This window comes from Baudoinia panamericana (genome assembly GCF_000338955.1).
Source record: "Baudoinia panamericana UAMH 10762 unplaced genomic scaffold BAUCOscaffold_9, whole genome shotgun sequence".
NCBI classification, from domain to species: Eukaryota; Fungi; Ascomycota; class Dothideomycetes; order Mycosphaerellales; family Teratosphaeriaceae; genus Baudoinia; species Baudoinia panamericana.
This window is the reverse complement of record NW_006911265.1, coordinates 675,210-694,305: the sequence shown is the minus strand read 5'-3', so window position 1 is coordinate 694,305 and position 19,096 is coordinate 675,210. Positions and strand designations below refer to the sequence as shown.

The 19,096-nt window shown below is 55.9% G+C and overlaps 11 protein-coding genes across 11 annotated transcripts; 5 read left to right on the top strand and 6 right to left on the bottom strand.

Moving 5' to 3' along the window:
* Window positions 1-328: 328 nt before the first annotated feature.
* Window positions 329-2,293, top strand: BAUCODRAFT_554759 (uncharacterized protein). The gene has a single exon (XM_007680227.1). The coding sequence runs from the start codon at window positions 527-529 to the stop codon at window positions 2,177-2,179; it is 1,653 nt and encodes a 550-aa protein (XP_007678417.1). The 5' UTR covers window positions 329-526; the 3' UTR covers window positions 2,180-2,293.
* A 115-nt stretch (window positions 2,294-2,408) lies between these two features.
* On the bottom strand, window positions 2,409-3,026 carry BAUCODRAFT_149771 (uncharacterized protein; the record flags this gene model as incomplete). Its single annotated transcript, XM_007680226.1, has 1 exon — window positions 2,409-3,026. The coding sequence occupies one exon, from the start codon at window positions 3,024-3,026 to the stop codon at window positions 2,409-2,411; it is 618 nt and encodes a 205-aa protein (XP_007678416.1).
* A 186-nt stretch (window positions 3,027-3,212) lies between these two features.
* BAUCODRAFT_35882 (uncharacterized protein) lies at window positions 3,213-3,622 on the bottom strand. The gene has a single exon (XM_007679872.1). It carries the CDS (start codon window positions 3,431-3,433, stop codon window positions 3,236-3,238), a length of 198 nt encoding a protein of 65 aa, XP_007678062.1. The 5' UTR covers window positions 3,434-3,622; the 3' UTR covers window positions 3,213-3,235.
* A 152-nt stretch (window positions 3,623-3,774) lies between these two features.
* On the bottom strand, window positions 3,775-3,951 carry BAUCODRAFT_124253 (uncharacterized protein; the record flags this gene model as incomplete). The annotated part of the gene is made up of 1 exon (XM_007680225.1): window positions 3,775-3,951. One exon carries the CDS (start codon window positions 3,949-3,951, stop codon window positions 3,775-3,777), a length of 177 nt encoding a protein of 58 aa, XP_007678415.1.
* An 89-nt stretch (window positions 3,952-4,040) lies between these two features.
* BAUCODRAFT_73524 (uncharacterized protein) lies at window positions 4,041-4,881 on the top strand (the record flags this gene model as incomplete). The annotated part of the gene is made up of 2 exons (XM_007679991.1): window positions 4,041-4,586; window positions 4,651-4,881. The coding sequence occupies 2 exons, from the start codon at window positions 4,041-4,043 to the stop codon at window positions 4,879-4,881; spliced, it is 777 nt and encodes a 258-aa protein (XP_007678181.1).
* A 350-nt stretch (window positions 4,882-5,231) lies between these two features.
* BAUCODRAFT_35875 (uncharacterized protein) lies at window positions 5,232-5,996 on the top strand. Its single transcript, XM_007679871.1, has one exon. The coding sequence runs from the start codon at window positions 5,390-5,392 to the stop codon at window positions 5,576-5,578; it is 189 nt and encodes a 62-aa protein (XP_007678061.1). The 5' UTR covers window positions 5,232-5,389; the 3' UTR covers window positions 5,579-5,996.
* A 35-nt stretch (window positions 5,997-6,031) lies between these two features.
* Window positions 6,032-6,421, top strand: BAUCODRAFT_35874 (uncharacterized protein). The gene has a single exon (XM_007679870.1). The coding sequence runs from the start codon at window positions 6,114-6,116 to the stop codon at window positions 6,336-6,338; it is 225 nt and encodes a 74-aa protein (XP_007678060.1). The 5' UTR covers window positions 6,032-6,113; the 3' UTR covers window positions 6,339-6,421.
* Window positions 6,422-6,607: 186 nt separating this feature from the next.
* BAUCODRAFT_111690 (uncharacterized protein) lies at window positions 6,608-10,732 on the bottom strand. The gene is made up of 3 exons (XM_007680224.1): window positions 10,335-10,732; window positions 10,075-10,284; window positions 6,608-10,006 (listed from the first exon to the last, which is right to left on the bottom strand). The coding sequence occupies exons 1-3, from the start codon at window positions 10,654-10,656 to the stop codon at window positions 6,918-6,920; spliced, it is 3,621 nt and encodes a 1,206-aa protein (XP_007678414.1). The 5' UTR covers window positions 10,657-10,732; the 3' UTR covers window positions 6,608-6,917.
* Window positions 10,733-10,956: 224 nt separating this feature from the next.
* On the top strand, window positions 10,957-12,708 carry BAUCODRAFT_149766 (uncharacterized protein; the record flags this gene model as incomplete). Its single annotated transcript, XM_007680223.1, has 4 exons — window positions 10,957-11,109; window positions 11,164-12,251; window positions 12,336-12,472; window positions 12,554-12,708. The coding sequence occupies 4 exons, from the start codon at window positions 10,957-10,959 to the stop codon at window positions 12,706-12,708; spliced, it is 1,533 nt and encodes a 510-aa protein (XP_007678413.1).
* A 2,626-nt stretch (window positions 12,709-15,334) lies between these two features.
* Window positions 15,335-16,699, bottom strand: BAUCODRAFT_124247 (uncharacterized protein; the record flags this gene model as incomplete). The annotated part of the gene is made up of 1 exon (XM_007680222.1): window positions 15,335-16,699. One exon carries the CDS (start codon window positions 16,697-16,699, stop codon window positions 15,335-15,337), a length of 1,365 nt encoding a protein of 454 aa, XP_007678412.1.
* Window positions 16,700-18,349: 1,650 nt separating this feature from the next.
* BAUCODRAFT_35868 (uncharacterized protein) lies at window positions 18,350-19,067 on the bottom strand. The gene has a single exon (XM_007679869.1). It carries the CDS (start codon window positions 18,868-18,870, stop codon window positions 18,610-18,612), a length of 261 nt encoding a protein of 86 aa, XP_007678059.1. The 5' UTR covers window positions 18,871-19,067; the 3' UTR covers window positions 18,350-18,609.
* Between the last annotated feature and the right edge of the window lie 29 nt (window positions 19,068-19,096).

The window sequence follows — 19,096 nt, the reverse complement described above, 5'->3', positions numbered from 1 at the left end:
CGTTTGGATGCAAGAACGCCCCCGCCATCGGACGGTTGATCGACAGTGGAGAGAGTGCGGGAGTGGAGAGTGTTGGTCAGCAGGCTCATGTTGAGGGAGAGAATGCAATACGACAATGGGCACCGGGAGGTGTATTGCGATGTGTACTTCGCCTACCTTGGCCGTCTATAGACTGGGGTAATATGCATGGGTGATTGCATGATGGACGTTCAGGAAGCCGTCTGCTGGCGAAGACATTCCATGGCCTTGTTAAATGGCAGCCGTGTGCCGTCTAGTCAGCTGGTAGCTCGATAGCGGCGCGTCTGCCATCCCGAGGCTTCCAGGGAAATGGACGTGCGCGTGGTTCAAGCAGCGCTACCCCTGTTAAAACAGTGCAAAGGGTATCAAATAAGGTACGCCTTGAACGCGGAGTGCATGGCCCGTTGTGACCCGTTGTACAGCCATTGAAGTGACAGTGTAAGTCGGCCACCATTCCCCTCGCTCCCTCGTCAGCTCTGGACTGACAGCAATTGGGGAAACGGCAGCCATGTCCGCGGAGGATCGCTCTTCCTCCGCAGTACGCAGCCTTCGCTCCATCTTCGAGACCAAATCCGCCGAAGGGTCACCTGACACACGCGGACGGTCCATAACCGTCTTCAGTGATCAACAAAGCAGCAGGCCAACCTCCAGCATACGAGCCAGCTTCGTTCCCGTGGAAGCACCCGCCAAGATGGCCGACGAGGAAGGTGGGGAGAAGAAGGGCCTGCCCGAGGCGAAACGAGAGAGCAGTGCAGGCCTCCGACGGGGCAGCTTTAGCGAATCGAACGACGGTGGGTCGTTGCTTGCGCTGAAGAAGACGGTGTCCAAGGAAGCGGAGCGCCGAGAGAAGGACTCCAACGTTGCGGAAGCCATTCCGGAAATCGCGGCCGAGTCAGCTGCTGTGACGCCATTGATGCCACCTCAGAGTAAGGACAAGGCGGACGAAACGATAGAAGACAGCCCGCTGGCACAAAAGGTCGACAGGCAGCCTGCCAACCCGGACAAGCCTACCACGGCCGCCGAGGAGGAGCCGGTGGAAATGAAGCCCGGTATACCGACAGATGAGGATGCCGTAAGCGGTGGACAAGCTCTGCCACCAGTAGCTGAGAATCTCAAGCCTGACGCCATGGACGAGGATATCGTGGAGACACAGCCAAGCGCAGAAGGCACAAGTCACGAGGAGACCCCGGCTGCGAAGACAACGGGAAACGTAACACGGACGCCGAAGAAGGAGCAGAAAGCAGTTACGAAAGGTGGAAGCATTGGGAAGCCGAAGTCCGTGTCGACCAAGGCACCCTCGAAAGCGGCGCCGAACTCGCCGAGGTCACCAATAAGCCACCCGAAGACACCAATCTCTGCTAAGGCACATACCACGACAGATAGGACCGTTTCGTCAAGTGAGCAACCGGCCAAGAAGTCCAGCCGCAGCTCTCTTACAAACCCAACAGCTGCGTCCGTTGCACGGGCTGCCGCCTCCTCTGACCGATCAGTCTCCACAAGCAGCAAACCATCACCGCAGTCGAAGTCGTCTAGACCGCGAGAAGGCACGAAGCCGGTAGAGCTACCCTCACGACTCACAGCTCCAACCGCGTCGTCCCGGGCGAGGCACGAAGCTGCCACCGTCCCACTAACAACGAACGGTAACAGACATGCATCCGCGTCCTCACGGAATCCCATGTCAGCCGCCACACGCTCATCACGGCCCACCCCTCGCTCGTCATTAGGCGCTCCCGGCCCGCGACCAGAGAGTCGAACGTCAGGGGCCGCGAACAAGAAGCCGCACGCGGACGGCAGCTTTCTGGAGCGCATGATGAGACCCACGGCCGCGTCGTCGAACAGGACGCACGAGAAGGTGGAGGTCAAAAGTCCGCCCAGACTGAACAGGAGCGCCTCCATCGCCAAGCCCAGGATGAACGGGCATGTGAAGAAGCCGTCGGCAGCGGCTTCCAAGCTGAAAGGACTTGGGAAGTCGGAGACAGCTACTGTTCCCGAGAAGGGCGTGGTGGAAGGACAGGGTGCTGCTCCGATCACGAATGGCGTATCACATAAAGCCGAGCAATCCCTTCACGCCGACCAGCAGACGCCGGTAGCGCATACCAACGGCGTTGATGGAGAGATGGAAACAACTTCGGCGTTTGCGGGCGAGGACACGATCCGCTAGGAGCTGAGCGTTCTCGAATGCTACTGAGCACACTGTCTTCACTAGCCAGGCGCCGAGGGTTGCGCTTGGGCGGGATAGGGCAGGGCAGGGCAGGGGTAGGTATGCTTGGTAGACACACTATCTACGTATGCATTGACAGCGACATCAAATTGTACTCGGGCCTTCGAGTCTGCAGGTCAAACTCCGCAACGCCACGCTCAAGTACAGATACCGTGCAGACATTCAATCATTACACATCACGCCAACTCCCCTGCACAGGCTTCCTGGCGATGCCGCCCGTACCCTGCTGCTGCTGCTGCGGGGGAGGAAATCGACTCGCCACACTATCCGGCCTCGTCCGATACGAAGGCGGAATACTCGCCGCATACCCTTGACCCCACTGCGCTCTCGCAGCGGGCTCATACACAGTCGACGTCGGACTCCTCGTGTGGTACGTAGGCGGGTACTCTGAATGTCGCGCCGTCGACGTGGGCGAGGAGACGAATTGTTGGTGCTGGTCGTAGTCGTGGTAGGGGTTTGCGCTCATGGCGCCTAGATCTCCACCAACGTCTTGCTGGCGGGAGTAGGCGGGCTGTTGAGCGTAACCATGTTGCTGCTGCTGCTGCTGCTGTTGTTGTGGGAGGAGACGCTGCTCTTGCGAATCGGGGTGATTCAGTTTCTCCATCTCCACGTCTTCGTCTTCTGCTTCTTCGGCCATGACGTGTTTGTCTGTCGCGTGGCTCCAGCTCGGCATGGCGGGTAACGCGTCCTCGTTGTACGCTTGACTGCCAGCCTTGTTGGACGGTGCGTCGAAGGTTGCTGTTTGCGCTGCCGGGGGCCCTCGGTAGCCCATCCCTTGCGCGTACATTGGTGGCGCAGGACTCTGGTACTGTGGGTACTGCTGATACTGCTGGGGCCTTGGTTGTGGTGGAGGATAGTAGTCGTCTTTGTTGTCACGTCCGCGTTGTCTTCGCCGAGGCGATGGGCAGCAGGCATTGCAGCAGGCGCAGATGCCGCAACAGCATTCGAGGCCGCAGCAAAGACATCGCGAAAGGCAGACAAGCAGCGAGAGGACTATCAGGGAGCCGACGATGATTCCGACAATTGCGGGCCATTTGCTGTGGAACATATCAGTCGGTCTGGCCTTGGTAGGAGAGGAGGGAAGGGATGGACGGACCAGTACGCCTCACTCATGCACGAGTCCCACGATGAATACGTATGTTCGACGCCGCTAAGATCTGAGCTGATGTCTCGCTGCCATAGTAGTGTCGCCATCTCGTCTTCAACAAGGCAGTAAACCCGTAGATCGTTGTGTATATCGATGCGAGACCGCTGAACAGGTGGCACTTCGCCCGGATGAGGTAGAAGCTATGCTTCGGACTGTTGTTCACAGTTGTGCGATCGAAACATTGGCATCAGCGCACGTCAGGAGGTTATGGAAGACGAGGCGCATCGAAGTGGGCGCGAGGTGCATGAAGATTGCGCGTTCCTGAATCGCTCAGCCACTGCATCGAGGGTTCACAGGCATCGGGTGGCGGAGGGGCTGCGTTTCAGGCTATTCCAAACGAGGCAGTGAAACTGAGGTAAGCCTCGGAGGCGCACGTGACGCTCTTACCTCACATCACGTATGGAGGATGTAATCTGCGTGGCAATACTATGGTATTCTCCCGCGCGTGAGCAGACGTACACCATGCCATGATACCGCAGTCTGTCCAGCATCTGCTCTGCTCTGGTCTCTTAGTAGCGGCGTTTGCGGTGTTAATCATGGTGACGATATATCCGTCGCCGCTCATTACATCACCACGGTAGAGTGTACGAAGCATGTATATACTGGTTGTACCATCCAACATGTCCTAGATCCCGACCGCCAAATAACATGAACATGGCTCGCGTCTTCATCACCGGCTCCTCTGACGGCATCGGGCAGGCGGCGGCCAAGCGCTTGGTCGAGCAGGGTCACAAGGTCACTCTCCATGCTCGCAACGAAAGCCGTGCAGCTCAGGCCCAAGACGCCGTACCAGGCGCCGAAGGTGTGCTCATCGGCGACCTCTCCACCATCGCTGGCGCCAAAAGCCTAGCTGAAAAGGCCAACAAAGCCGGACCATGGGACTCAGTGGTGCACAATGCAGGAATAGGAATGTCCGGACCCAGTACCAAAAACGAAGACGGCTTCGCACCGACCTTCGCCGTCAACACTCTGGCACCGTACATCATGACCTGCGTCATGGATAAGCCGAAGCGGCTCCTCTATCTCTCCTCTGGCCTGCATACGGGTGGCGACATCAGCTTGAAGGATGTTACGTGGCAACAGCGTTCCTTTAGCCCCTTCCAAGCATACAGCGATACCAAGCTTCAGGATGTCCTCCTCGCATTTGCCGTTGCACGGAGATGGCCGGATGTGCAGTCCTGCTCGCTAGATCCGGGATGGGTGCGTGATAGAAGCCCGGGGTGCTGACTTTGCCGTTTGACCAGCTCACTGACCCATTCTGCAGGTACAAACGAAGATGGGCGGGATGGGTGCGCCAGGCACCGTCGCAGCACCCGCGAAGGCCATTGCGGACTTCGCGAGCGGTGAGAGGAAGATTGCGGGCGAGAAGTCTGGGGTGCATCTTGGAGTAAGTGGACCAAAGGCGCCTCACAAGGGTACTCTGGACGTCGCGAAACAGGATGAGTTGATGGGATTGCTTGAAAAGCTGAGTGGAAACAGCTTCCCGTCTAAGTGACTGCTGGGGTCCCATTTGTGAGGTCACTTGTCGTTTGTGCTCCTTCCGAATGCACAGCTTCCGCTGAACCTTGTTCTGGCTAGGCATCGATCGATGCCGATAGCACATCTCACATTTGTCTCAGTTGACTTGGTTCCACTACAGTGAGCTTTCAAACTGCTCCTTCACTTCGACTTGCACAAAACACTTGTACATTGTTCCTACTGCTATCATACCTCTTAACCTCTCATCCTTCTACCCACTATCCACACACTATCTGACCCGCGCAACTACCACCTTACACATCGTACGTATACCGAGCTGATCTCTGCATGCACGTTGGCTGACCCGGTCTCATCAAAGCATCATGGCGGAGAAGGACTTCACGGAACGTGAGAACGAGATCCTCGCAAAGGCCTGGACATGCATGACGGAGGAGCCGAAGGTACGCTGATGGCAAGGGTGTCACTGAGTATCGCACTAACAGCACCGACAGGTCGACTATAACAAGCTCGCGGAAGCCACGGGCATGACCAACCCAAAGTCCGCTTCCAATGCCTGGGCTGCCATTAAGAAGAAGATCATGTTCAGAGCGGGCCTGAGCAAGGACGGCGGCAAGGATGGGTCTGCTTCTCCCAGCAAGGAGGACACGCCGGTCGCTACACCGAAGAAGCGTGGTAAGTCTCCGCATTTCCATCATGGCGTCCGGAATTACTGACGATGTTGAAGGTCGGCCGAAGAAGGCTGATGCTGACGGCAGTCCTGCGAAGAAGGCGAAGGGGAAGGGTGGCAAAGCTGCCGCGAAGGACGAGCAAGAGGAAGGTGCGCCGGCCGAAGATGCCGATGAAGTGGACGTGGGAGTGAAGGATGAGCCGGTGGAGGACGACGAATCGTAGGCCCGGCGTCGCAACTGCGGTCTTACGCGATACCGTTGTCGCCTACGGCATGCTGCCTCAAGCAATAACCCTGGAAAGTGGTAGTAAGCACATGAGCAGCGATTACTTGGCCCTGTTGCGGCTGTCAAATGAATCACGATCAAGCTATAGCTCCGCTCGACTCTGCGTTCACAACGCCTAGACCCTCCCATACAGCCTAGTGTGAATGAACGTCACATGCAAACGTATCGTCGCCTGGCACAACAACGACATGTACATCAAGCCAAGCTCACATACCCCTTCCGAACACCTACAGCGTCAACCCTTCGTTATCAGCTCAATACCATACCACCTCAAGTCATAGTACCTGTCGACGACATGTCCAAAGAGATCGGTTTCACCAGCCGTGACTTCGAGTTGTTCGCTGGAGCTCTCATGTGCGCCAAAGTCCCCGTCGAGATCGACTACAAGGCGTTCGCCGAGAAGTTCGGCTTCAAGAACGCAAACAGCGGCAAGGCCTCATGGCACACCCTGAAGAAGAAGCTCGACAAGCTTGCCGCAAGCACTGGCGGTTCGTCCCTCACTTCACCCGCATATCACTAGGCTGTCCAAAGCTGACTGAAAAGCTCCAGAGTCCACGACGACTGAGGGTGCAGAGGAGGTTGACAAGAAAGGCAAGAAGCGCAAGGCCGTCGCTCCCGCCGATGATGCGGAGGACGAGGTCGCGGATGAGATCGCGGTCCAGAAGCCAGCTACTAAGAAGAAGGTAAGCAAGGTTACAGCCGCCAGTGGCAAGAAAGGGAAGAAGACGGCCGAAGCGGTCAAGGACGGGGAGGAGACGGAGGACGACATGGCGGTCGATTCGAAGGCCGGTGATGGTGAGGTGAAGGCTGAGGATGAAGACTAGCTGCACCACTATGGCAGTACCGCTTGAGACTGCGACTGCAGCACCGGTAACCGTGAGAGAAGGTAGTAGAGCTGTTCCCCGGTGCACCGCTCAATTGGTGGCCCACTGCATTATGCGACTGACGCTCCGTCGTAACGTCATCAGACACTGTGACGAGGCGCTCGAGAAGTCTTGCATGGTATTAGGAATCTATAGATCAGCTAGGGTATAAAGCTCGAAAGCAAGGTCACGCCGTAGTGAGCCAGATTCTGCCCCTTCCGCACAGTTTGCTGCGGTCACAATGCCGCTATAGCCTTCCTCAGTACATCGAGGCTGCGGTCAGTCCAGGCAGACCCGTTACACCCATCTTCGCTGCGCTCCTTGAGCAGCCAGCTTACATCACTTAGCAAGCCCAGCGGAAGCCAGTCGCTCTTCTTGGCCTTCTCCACGCTCTCTGCGATACGTCCAGTATGCTCCCATGCTTGTGCAGCCTCCTCAGCACGGGAGATCACACGGTTCGGTATGCCGCACATGGCGGCGCAATGCATGCCGTAGCTGCCTTCCGCAATGCCATTCTCGAGCTTGTAAAGAAACGTCACATCGCGAATGTCGTGTTCGACGCGGACGGCCATGCGCTTAGGTGCGATTTCCGGATGCGGCGCGAACTCTGCAGCGAGTGAGTGATAGTGTGTCGCGAAGTAGCCGAGTGCGCCGACATGCGTGGCGACATGGTGCAGGACCGCTTGAGCAACGGCAACGCCATCGTAGCTGCTTGTGCCACGGCCGAGTTCGTCCAGAATGACGAGAGAGCGAGGTGTGGCTTCCGAGAGGATCTTCTTCGTCTCTGATAGCTCCACCATGAAGGTACTTTGACCGGCAAAGATGTTGTCTTGCGCCCCTAGACGAGACATGATGCGGTCGACGGGTGTCATACGCGCTGAGTTGCAGGGCACGTAACAGCCTATCTGGGCCAGTATGACTGCAACACAGGTCATGCGGAGGACCGTAGACTTGCCAGCCGCGTTGGCACCAGTGAGCAGTGTTATTGACGGTTCATCACCGCCAAGCAAGATGTCATTCGGGATGAAGTTCGTTGTCGTCTCGATGCACGGATGGCGCAGCTCTGTGAAGTCTAACACGCTGCGCGCACTATCGTCGTCGACAAACTCCGGTCGGCAGGAGGGCGCACCAAGCGAACTGGACGCCTTAGCGAGCGAGATCAAGCAGTCGAGTTGAGCAATGATTTTCACCGCAGCCAGCCAAATGGAATAGTCTTCGTCGAAGCGGGCGTAGAAACGACCGTTCAGCGCTTTAACGACCTGTGCATGCGTCTCCTGTGCCTCCTTGAGATCCCGCACCAGCCGCTCGAGCTCCGGCGAGTACCATCGCTTGACTGCTTTGGTGGAAGACATCTGCTTCCAGTTCGACGGAATCGTACCTTTGACTTTGATGGGTACTTCGAGCTGGTAGATCTCCTTGCCGTTGTCCGTAAACTTGATCGCGCTGGACCCAAGATCTTTGCGGGCCTTGTTAAGCAGCTTCTGCAGGTCTTTTTCAATATTGTCGATGCGCTCCTGGCTCTCGTCGAACTCTGCTTCTACACCTGGCTGAGGTATGAAGATGCCATCGTCTTTGGCTTTCGGTCGGTCGAAAGCGTCTTTCCAGTCATGCAAAGCACCTGCCAGATTTGGCATGGAGGTGATGAGCTGGCCGAGCATACCTTCACCCGAGCCGAAAGAGCCAAGCAGTGACATGGTGTACTCGATCTGCTCAAAACCTTCCAGCACTTTAACGAAGTCTTGCGGCCTGCATCTACCGGCATGAACGCGGGAAATGAGGCGCTCCAGGTCTGGCAGCCGAGAGAGCGAAGCAGTAAAGCGATCCATTACCGTGCTGTCAGCGTTCAAAGCATCGACAGCGTCAAGGCGCTGATCGATCCTCCGAGGGTCTGCTAACGGATGGCAAACCCATTGTCTCAAAGTACGCTTGCCAAAAGGCGTGATGCAGCGATTGAGCATATTGAAAAGCGTACCCTCCGTGCTGCCGTCGAAAGTGTTGGCGAAGATCTCGAGGTTGATCAAGCTTTGGCCATCTAGCACAAGGCTCGAAGCCTTCCGTATTGGATCATACCAAGCGAAGTTGCCACAGGTGACAAGATCACGCTCGATCTTTAGCGTGCTGAGATACCAGATAAGCGCGCCGACAGCGGAAAAGGTGAGATCTTTGTCCTTCGCCTGACGGAGAGCAGCCGGCCATGTATCGATACCGTCCTCCACGAACTTGTCAAAGTAGGCCTCCCCGTCGATTGTCATCCGTGCCTTTTCAGCGGTCAAGAACTCCTTGTCCGGCTTCAGGTGGTTCCAGATGGTGGTGGGTGCCGTGTTGTTCTTCAATATGCGCAGCGCTTTGGTGGAGATGCAACTCTTCTCCAGTATCAGCTCGCCTGGCCTGGTTTGGGCAACGAACGTCTCGAAGCGAGTCATTTCGGCATCGTCGACAATATCCGCTAAGTGGAACTGTGCTGTTGCAGTATCAACGAAAGCGATGCCAAAGCATGGCCTGCCATCTCGCTCAACCTCTTTGATCGCGGCGCAGTATGTAGCCATGTCGTCTTGCAGCATGCCACCATCAACGAGCGTGCCAGATGTGAGTACCGAAGCTAGTTCGCGCCGAATGACCTTCTCCTCCTTCTTCTTGCCGCCATCGTCACGCTCACGCATGTCCTTGCCAAGTGCTGTCTCCAGCTGATCCACTCGGGCGATCTTGTAACCTTTTGCCACAAACTGGTTCGCCCAGTGGTCAAGGCTTGCTTCAGGCACGCCTACCATACGCATGTTGACACGATCGGTGAGCTTCAGGTCAAACAGCTGATGGCCAATAGTGGCGTCATTCTCGTATAGCTCGTAGAATTTGCCCTTTTTGAAGAAAACGATGGTGTTCCAGAATTTCTGCTTGATCTCCCAGTATTGCTTCTCGAAGGGTGAGAACTTGTTCCATGCTAGTGGAGGAATATATAACGTTCTTGGATCGTAATCAGGGTGGTCGGGAGGATGTCGATCTGCGTCTAAGATATGAGCCAGCCATGTATAACGCTCGGATGGATCGGTAGTATGAGCCTTCTGCTTCTTGTTAGGGTCCGGTTGAGGCCTCTTTGGCGGTAGTTTGCGCGGCTGGTTCGAAGGTGGCGCATCGGGGTCAAACGTCCACTGCTGTGCTGTGGACACAGTGGGTATCTCTTCACTCTCTTCACGCATGTCGACGTCCAAAACCGGTGGCGAAGGTGGCTTGGACGTGCTTTTACGCCCGTTGGATCCTCTTGAGCGCTTGCGGCTCGCCACAGGTCTGACATCTTCCTCTTCGTCATCAACGACGAAGCTACCGGCGTCTGAAAGCACAGTCAGCAATGACAATGTTTAGGAGCGCTCCCTCAGGTGGAGGGCAGGACGAGCGTACCGTCGGCACTATCCATTGCAGCCTGGGTCGCCGCATCGAAGCCATATTCGTCCTCCGACTCATCCTTAACACTGATTCGTCGCCGCTTGGAAGCCCGACCTTTGCCAGGGAGTGGCCGGGGCTCCTCGTCGCCGTCATCGTCAGACTCTGCATAGTTGACCTGCTTCTTCGCTTTACGGGAAGGGCTCGAGTATGATGTGCCTGGGGCCTCTATCAGCACGTTAGTGGCCGCGGTGGTCTTAGTAGGCTGGGCGCCCTACCGTTCTCTTTGTTGCATGCATCACCCGCTGAGCTCTGCTGAGAAAGACCGGGTGCTGCAGGCGGGCTTGAGACTGTGTTACTGCTGGGCGCAGGCGTGATGTCTGCGCTCGATCTCGGAATGTTGGACGTGAGAGGCGTGTCCTTACTTACGAGACCCTTCTTCGCCGGCGTCACAGCACTGCGTGGTGCTTCGGGGCGCTTCTGGAAGAAGGAAGCAATGCCCTTTTGTTTCGGGTTCGGCTTCGATGATTGCGTACTGCCTGGCTTCTTCGGTGCTGTCCGTGGCGTTGCGATCTCGTTCCCTTCTATACCTCTCGCCATGTCTGCGATCACTGTGGGCGACTCCTACTCCTGTCGACGATGACACAACAGGAACAAGACACGATGTGGTCAAGACTGGGTGAAGTCGAGACGAGAGATCACGTCTCGACGCGCACTTCGTGTCACTAGCGCGCTTCCGGAGATTGCCGTCACCGCGGTTCCCAGAAATGTTCCCATCCATCCCGTTAGACTCTCGACGACATGAACATGAACCTCTGACTAGGCATGAAGCGGCTGCGGTCACTACGGTGCCCGCTTCATCATGATGGTCGTGCTCGGAGTCGCAGGTACAGTACGAATATGGAAGTGCGTGACTATGCTTCTGCCGTGCAGGCACTCAACACGCTCCAAAGCAACTTCTCTGCTGTGGAGGCCATTCGAAAGCAAGGCCCGGGTTGGAATGAGCGTGCCCTACCCGAAATGCGCGCTTGGGTGCGACGCATGGGTTACGAGGTCAGCAACGCTGGTCAAGGAACAGACGAATGGCGTAGCTGATAGCTACGACAGCCTTCTGACTTCGACAAGCTGAACCTCATCCACGTAGCCGGCACGAAAGGGAAGGGCTCCACATCCACTTTCATCTCCTCCATTCTTGCGCAGTACCTGCCCAGTAAGCTGAGCATACACGCTGAGCGTCTACCCACAAGCGTTGGCCTGTATACTTCGCCTCACTTACGTTTCGTACGCGAACGCATAAAGATTGACAATCGGCCCATCCCTGAAGACCTCTTCGCAAAGCTTTTCTGGGACGTTTGGGACAGGCTAGAGGCCACGCGGCCGACTGACGATACAGTCTATGCCAGAAGCGCCGATGGCAAACCAGTTTATTTCCACTATCTGACCCTCATGGCTTTTCACTGCTATATGCAGGAGAAAGTAGGTTCAGCTGTCATCGAATGCGGAATCGGGGGCGAGTATGACACCACAAACATACTCGAGCGTCCCCTGACCACCGGCGTCACGAGCCTTGGCATTGACCATGAGGCGATGCTTGGTAACACGCTCGAGTCGATTGCCTGGCACAAAGGAGGTATCTTCAAACAAAACATACCTGCATTTACCGTTCCGCAGCCCACAGCAGCCTTGCAAGTGCTACACGAACGTGCCCAGGAGAGAGGGACAATGCTGCAGGTCGTACAGGAGTATGACGCTCTCAAAAGTGTCAATCTAGGATTGCAAGGTGATTTTCAGAGAGTCAATGCTTCGTTAGCAGTTGCAATGTGCGCTGCTCATCTCTCGCGGCTTGGCTACAGCAATATGCCTGACCCCACCGACTCGGCCGCGCCACTGCCAGTGGAGTTTAGGTCCGGTCTCGAGAAGGCTCGGTTGGGCGGCCGTTGTGATATCCGGCTGGACGTCAAGGTCGAAAACCTAAGATGGTACATTGACGGCGGTCATACATTAGAAAGTATTGAAATGGCAGGACGCTGGTTCGCCCAAGCCCGAAGGGAGACCGAAGCACAGTTGCGGATCCTCATATTCAATCAGCAGACCCGCGATGCCCCAGCATTAGCTCGACGGTTGTTTGCAACATTGGCGTCAGCGATTCGAACTGCTGCACCTTTCAAGCATGCGATCTTCTGTACGAACACCACGTATGTAATGACCCCAATCATGCCACAGTCTGCGCGCTGATTAGGACGGGCACCCGTTCTTCGACTTGCTCACAAATCGCCCAGTTATCAAGACGGTGGCTACAAGCCAGATCTTGTCTCCATCAACACAAGTCGGCAGGATGTGGACAGCTTAAAAGTCCAGCGTGAGCTGGCTTCGGCTTACGATACGATCGACCCGCTCGCTACTGTTCACGTCGTCGGTAGGGCATGACTATTTTCCTACAATTCGCCCAATCTTTGTCGAATGATCGAAGGGCTTGAGCTGATCCGTTCTAATGTAGGCACGATCGAAGAGGGAGTTGCACGTGCTCGCAGCATTGCCACCGAAAGCAGTCAAGACACCGATGTCCTAGTCACTGGAAGTCTGCATCTTGTTGGTGGCCTCATCGAGGTCCTGGAGGCTGGGTTCGAGGGCACCGACAAAGCACACGCTTGACGAACGGTCAATTTCACCCGAGCCCAAAGGCTTTCTGGGATATGCGTTGCGGACTTGCACCGGGTATCTACATTCTGCGGGGCCGCTACCCTGCCTTAGCGAAGTCTACCAATTTATCATGAAGGGACACGTTCATCACAAGGTTCAGATCGAGGTTGTGTCTGAGTTGACGGTGGTCGCAGCGTAGCTCTTCAAGGGTGGTTCAAGCTGCGGGGAAACTGCGAAGTATACCGCCGACTAGACCGCTCGGCACGAACGTAAAGTCGCCAGTGGTTGCATAGCCACTGACTTCGGGTTTCTGGCCCGATGACCCTTGACGCAGGACACCGCTGTTATCTAACGGCACTGCAGGGCCTGAATAGTGGCTTGTTAGGCTGATCTCTTCGGAGACATCTGTAGTTCACAGGAGCCACGAGTCAGTTGATCCTAGGGTACATGCTTTAGGCATCATCGAGGCCTCATCACCAGCCATCATGTTGTCATGTGCGAACCTACTGCACATCAGCGGCAGCTATTGGTGAGCTGCCGCATCCAGTTTTTGCCTGCATTTGCCGATCACGCTTTACACGGCGTGTTAGAGCGCTAAGGGCGCTGGTAAGGCAACAGAAGGGAAAGCGGTGGCATCCCGGTGCGTCTTTCTCTCAGTCTCGACGGCTAGGGCCTCTTTCATGTATCCCGGTACGCGGCGTCAGCCACATAAGTGTTATGCGCAGGTGGCAGTCGACGTTGGCGTAAGCGTCGAACACCTTCAAGTGTTAGTCTTGCGGCGTCCGCCGGACATTTGGACCTGAGTTGGCAGGCTCTGCACGAGTAGCGTAAACGCATGACCTTTAACAGAGACGTTAGGGCCGTGGAGGAGATAGTGCTGCACTACGTAATGATTGTGATAGGTCCAGATCAGACGATGCATGAGCCTCGACGGAAGCGTTGTTAGTCTGCTTGGGAAAGCCGTAGTCGACCATCCTGGTACGACTGCCATGAATCGGGAGCTCGTTGAGCCGGAATGGCCACTGACGCGAGCTGCAAGGAGGAAAGTATCGCTGCGTAGCTGTATGCCGCGGCTGTTGTTCATCTGACACTAAAGATTGCGGGTGCTAGATCCACCCGCGGTTGTTCCATGTCGTAAAACCGCAGATCTACTTTGGAGCAGCCAGTAGAACATGTGCACTATCGGCAAATAAACTAACGGTCAACGACACTCGACGTGCTCCTGATATTCCCTGTCTGGTAAGACAAGAATTATATCAGCACATCTTCCAGATCTCTGATGGACAGTTATGAACTCTCAAAACGGGTTCTCGGTCATGATGCAGGTGCCTTAAGGTATTGTCCGTCTCGTCTTGAGCACAACCCTCACAAGGTTGGCTTCCCTACAGTACACTCACGGCAAGAAGTCCACAATGTCGATCTCAATGAACCTCGGCTGTTTCAAGACTGAAAGCCTCGTTTCCATTGAGCGATGCTTCGACACAGTCGGAAAATGCTAGGGTGTCGGTGCATCGAATTGGGTTTCGGACATTTGAGAAGCAACAACGCAACATCTTGGGATATCGCGAGTTGCACCTTGTTGGGAGTATTACCGCCAATCCGAAATGCACGGGAGGCGGACAGGGATACATTTTTGACAGTCCAGAAGCGGCCGTCGCTTGATCTCGCTGCCGCAGATCATCCAACATCCCCGGCTGCTCGGTTGCGGGTTGTGCCGGATGAGTCTCGAGCCTGAACAGGCTTGACAGCGCCGATCCTCCTTCCTAAGGACGGTGTGGCTGGCATATCGCAACCTTGTAAGTCAGAAGTACGACTGCTCCAAGCTGGAAAACTCTCGGGCACCGTGCGACTGTGCACAAGTGGCTTGCGTTGAGCTGGAGGTGAGCTGAGGCGCCCCGATTTCACATCAGGGAGCAGCGCCAACACGCATAGAAACCAGTAACGGTGTGAACTCTACTACCCGCAACGACGGAGGAGGTTGGAAGGAGGAAACGTTGGCTAGTGCAAGTCTGCAGCTGATATAGCACCAATGCAGCATGGATGTTTTTTAAAGGCGAGCAAAACCGTCAGGCATGACACTTGGCCCGAAAGAGGCAAGGTCAATTCGAAGCGGAACCGCTTCAACATCAACTCGTGACTGGCGCACAGTGACCTCTATCAGTAGACATTGTGCCCAGAGCTCGGGCTATGTCAAGCAAGCAAGCATGACCATGACGCCATTGGAGATGGTAAAGGCATCTACCATAACAATCTCTACCGATAAAGTACATGCTAGAGCGCAACGCAGACGGCTTCGGTAAGAAGGTGCTGTTGGCCCGTCCTTATGCTTCGTATACATGATCGTGAGATCCAGAAATCTAAGGTCGAACGCCGACCGCGAAATGCGTAATCATTGTAAATCAATGCTTGTGGGTATTTTGATACGACCGCCCAGCAGAAATGCCAACGTAATATGCAGTAACCACGCGGAGAGGGTATCGAAAATTCACGTCTTTTCCTCGCATTCGCTGAGTCCGATATATCAGGACGTCCGGTTGCGCCGTCCAACACGTATGCCGAAGGGCGACCGTCCAAAATTGTAAATACAGTGGAAATGTTTGGGATGTGCAGACGCACCAAGGGCCGGTCCGTGCTCGTATCATTCTCGTGATCTAGACGGATCATGAACTCGGCGTTCCGGCGCGTATGGGTTGTAAGGGCCCGTCTGAGGAAGGGCTTGCATCAACGGTGGATGTTGAGGGACGCTGGAGTGGAGGGGCGGTAAAGGGGCGGCAGTACTTAAGCGCCTTGTTGGTGGAGGCCCCAGAGGCACGCTGCTTTGCTGCACCTGAGGCACAGAGTGCGGCGCGATCGGTGCGCCGTATCCGTAAACGGGCGCGTAAGATGCACCTAGTGTCGCGCTCTGGGGTGGCGGAGGCGGTAGTGAGATGGTGGACGGCCTACTCCCTATACTACGCTCTTCCTCTGGGCTTCGTGCCGATGACTCCGTTGCACTGCCGTAACCCGTGCTCGTCGGAATGCTCGAGCCTGGCATTGCTGAAGAAGAGCGGCGGCGTTTTGGAGACAGCGGTCGTGGGAAATGTCGTTCCCCACCAGGGCTTTGTATCAGAGCGTTTGCGAGGTAATCGCGCTCCCGCCTGTAGAATTCCGCATTTTCAGCCAGTTCCTTAGCCCGCTGCTCCAGCTTGGATATTGTCGTTGCTGCCTCTTTCTCCTTCTCCTTCCGCCGTTGCCTGAAACGTGCACTCGCCCCAGCGTTGCGGCGGCGTTTTTCATCTGCCATTTTCGACGCCGCTTGCACATCAACCGGCAGTTGCACTGTACCCGACGTTGTCTCCAATGTCATCATCTGGTAGACATTCGGACCTCCAGACGACGAGATCGGGATACCGAGTGGTCGCTGCCTTTCTCCGGAAGTTGTGAAACCAATGGAACCTTCACCGGCAGCGGAATATGGTCCGGAGAGTGCAGCCGTGGGCGCATACTGCGTTACAGGAGACGTCTGTTCAGCCTGGCTGTAGGAAGAGTACGATGTCGCCGGGCTGGCACTATCAGATGTGTTCCTTGTGCCCCTAGTCACGCCAGAGCTGGCTCTGCGAGCAGCTTCTGAGGGTGTTACAGGTATTGGAAACCCGTAGTTAGGTCGAACCCCAGCAGGCGGTGTGGGCAAAGGAGGAGCGCCGGCAACGCCGGGTTCGATCGTATACGTCCGCACACGAGGAGAGCCCGGGAAAGGAGCTTGTTGTGCGCTGATGGTGCCTGTTGATGATTGCAATTGGCCCAGGCTAGCTGCGCGGTGCAAAGATGGAGATCTAGGAGTCAATATGCGCCTGATGGAGCGCTCATTACTGGCGACTGGTGAGCCGCCGTGTCTTGGAGCTGGGGGTGGAGCCGGGGGAGGTCGCGAGCTCATAGCGAGCGGCGGAAGAGTACGTGTGATTCCTCGAGGCGACTCTAATTCGGATAGTTTGCGACGCCGTAGTTGCCCCGGGTCCTCTGCCATGGAATTCAATATCGACGAGACTCCCGCCAACCGCGGAGCCGGTGGAAACATAGAACTATCTGTACTGCCATGGACTGTGGCGGGTAGTGGAGGTAGGTCGAAGCCGGATGTCCGAACCACCTGCGCGGCTTGCGGTGGCGAAGGTGGAGCTGAAGATCCAGCAGCAGTGTACTGTACATGCTGGACAATAGGTGCGACGGTCCTTGGACGCTTCGATCGTTCGCTATCAAGTGAGAACTTTCCCAATGGACCTTCGTCATCTGGTCGCCCTGACATGAAATCCCTCCTTGGGTACCCTTCCCGGTCTCGAGAGCCGGTACATGGACGTTGATATTGTGCCTTCAATGAGTTGCGGCTGTTCGAGAATCGAGACCGGGAGGAATCGTCGTGTGGCGACGACGAGTGTTCGAAAGTATCAAACGGACGATCGTAAACAGATGGCCCTTGGTAGTAGTGATTACAACGATCAATGTCCGGGGCAGCCACGTTGACTGGTTACGTGCGACGCTGGAGAGCGTCCCACAGTAGGCAACTTGCGCCTGGAGTTAGTCGTGAACGCCGCCGAGTCGTCCCTGAAGCTCGTCACTGCCGAGAGTGCGTAACCGTGCGCATTCGCGGTGCGAGTGTTGTGCTTTACAAGAATAGTGATAGACAACCTGATACGAGAAGAAGTAGAGTTTGTTGTGGTCAGCTGAGACTGTAAGAGACCTGTCAGACAACGACGGCCCTATGAGCTTAGAGAGAAGGGTCAATCGTTAAGGACTGGACCATCTCCAGCAGGAGGTCATGAGCCAGTAATAATATGAGGCGGCGGTGTATGTATGATGCTAGCAATAAGTAGCCTACCCCATTCATGCCGGTCCCACGGCGACGCGAAGCCGGGTTTGCTGGCGCACTGCCGTACAGGCTACAGCATCATGGCGCGCCAACGTCGCCCACCGACTCATGGTCTGACAAGGGTGGGAGTGACCATGCTGTCAATCACACAAGTTGCAGCCCAAGGGAACAGGCTTCGCTTCGCCGCTCGGCCCGCGGGAAGCGGGATGAAAGACTAGCATCTTGCTCGAGCTTCGTTATGATGAAGACCGTGTTTATTCGAGTAAACAAGACGCTAGCGCGGAAGTTGCCTGCGAAGGGACGCGGACGTCGCGCCTCAGTCGTGTAAGGGACCGGTGCATGCAAGAGAGCAGCGCAACCGAAGCGGGCAAGCAACGTGCAGTATCAGCGACTGAGCATGTCACCCCAAGCCTCCAGGTGGCAGTGGCAGCTCGGCAGAGCCAGCAGCCCGACGAGATGAATGGTGAGCCCTCGAACCCGCAAGCCGGGCTCAGGCACGTCTCAGCAGGGGTAGCCGTCATCAAGGCTTAATCGAAGCAAGTGCCGTTCAAGTGGCTTGCTCGGTGTGGAAACCCAAGGTTTCTTAGATCAACGATCGAGCATGAACGGCCGAACGCCGGCTCGAGCCACCGGATTTAGCACGCTGACATCTGTGCGGAGAGTCCGGCCACCATGCTGGCAACAAGTGGACAGTACCGTAGGCTACCAGTGAGGCAGCACCGCCGAACGTAGTTACCGAGGCAATTCACTGTCCGTAGTAGGTATATATGCTTCTTTCGCCATGTTCATGGAGTGTGTTGGCCGAAGGATCACTGCTACGCTCAATTGCGACTCACTTTTTGATTAGCTATGGCGATCACGCCCCCTTTCTGCTACCGAAATACTTTTGAGAATCACGCACTATCTACGTTTTGTGATGAGACTTGCGCAACCGTGCCGCCGTCGCGCTAGTCCCGAGTGGTGGTTCGGTTGCCAACGGGTAGCGTTGTTGGCGGCGAGAGCTGGAGCTGACATATATTTCCCTTCATTGCATATTCACACCTGTTGCTACCGAGACCGCCATTCCTGTACTACTACATGCCGTAAGTACAGCCTGAACATATTGACAAAGTACTCACCTGCGGACTTCCATTCGGCGCAGCATTATGCAGCGCATCTTCTGGCGAACAGTATTGCACCAATTTCGCGGGGAATTCCGGGACATGCGACGGTTGTCGAGCGCTGACCGGACCATGGATCACAGACCGCACAGTTGACGTCGTGTAAACTACCCAGCCGACTGGCGGTGCAGATGCAGAGACCTTGACGGTGTCCGTGGTTAGTGCATTGCGCATATGGCCAATAAACTCGGCCGCTGTGAGATGAGAGTGAGACCTGTGCGTGGACCTGTGCGTTGGCGCATGCGTCTCGCATGCACGTAAGGTCAGGTGGGTTCGGCTAAAGAGTGGGCGTCTTCCGCAAGAGCGTTAGCTGCTCGTAACTTTATAGTTTACCTGACGTTGGGCATCTACGCCAGCACAGTGAACCCCCTCAAACGTTGTAAATTCTACAATTGGTCCA

Excerpts from the sequence above, each read along its gene's own strand:
- BAUCODRAFT_35875 (XM_007679871.1), top strand. The coding sequence starts at position 5,390 with ATGACCAACCCAAAGTCCGCTTCCAATGCCTGGGCTGCCATTAAGAAG.
- BAUCODRAFT_35868 (XM_007679869.1), bottom strand. The coding sequence starts at position 18,870 with ATGCGCAATGCACTAACCACGGACACCGTCAAGGTCTCTGCATCTGCA.
- BAUCODRAFT_35882 (XM_007679872.1), bottom strand. The coding sequence starts at position 3,433 with ATGGCGACACTACTATGGCAGCGAGACATCAGCTCAGATCTTAGCGGC.
- BAUCODRAFT_35874 (XM_007679870.1), top strand. The coding sequence starts at position 6,114 with ATGTCCAAAGAGATCGGTTTCACCAGCCGTGACTTCGAGTTGTTCGCT.
- BAUCODRAFT_554759 (XM_007680227.1), top strand. The coding sequence starts at position 527 with ATGTCCGCGGAGGATCGCTCTTCCTCCGCAGTACGCAGCCTTCGCTCC.
- BAUCODRAFT_111690 (XM_007680224.1), bottom strand. The coding sequence starts at position 10,656 with ATGGCGAGAGGTATAGAAGGGAACGAGATCGCAACGCCACGGACAGCA. Across the intron at positions 10,285-10,334 it reads TGCATGCAACAAAGAGAACG|AGGCCCCAGGCACATCATAC; the intron begins GTAGGGCGCCCA and ends ACGTGCTGATAG. Across the intron at positions 10,007-10,074 it reads TGCAATGGATAGTGCCGACG|ACGCCGGTAGCTTCGTCGTT; the intron begins GTACGCTCGTCC and ends CTGTGCTTTCAG.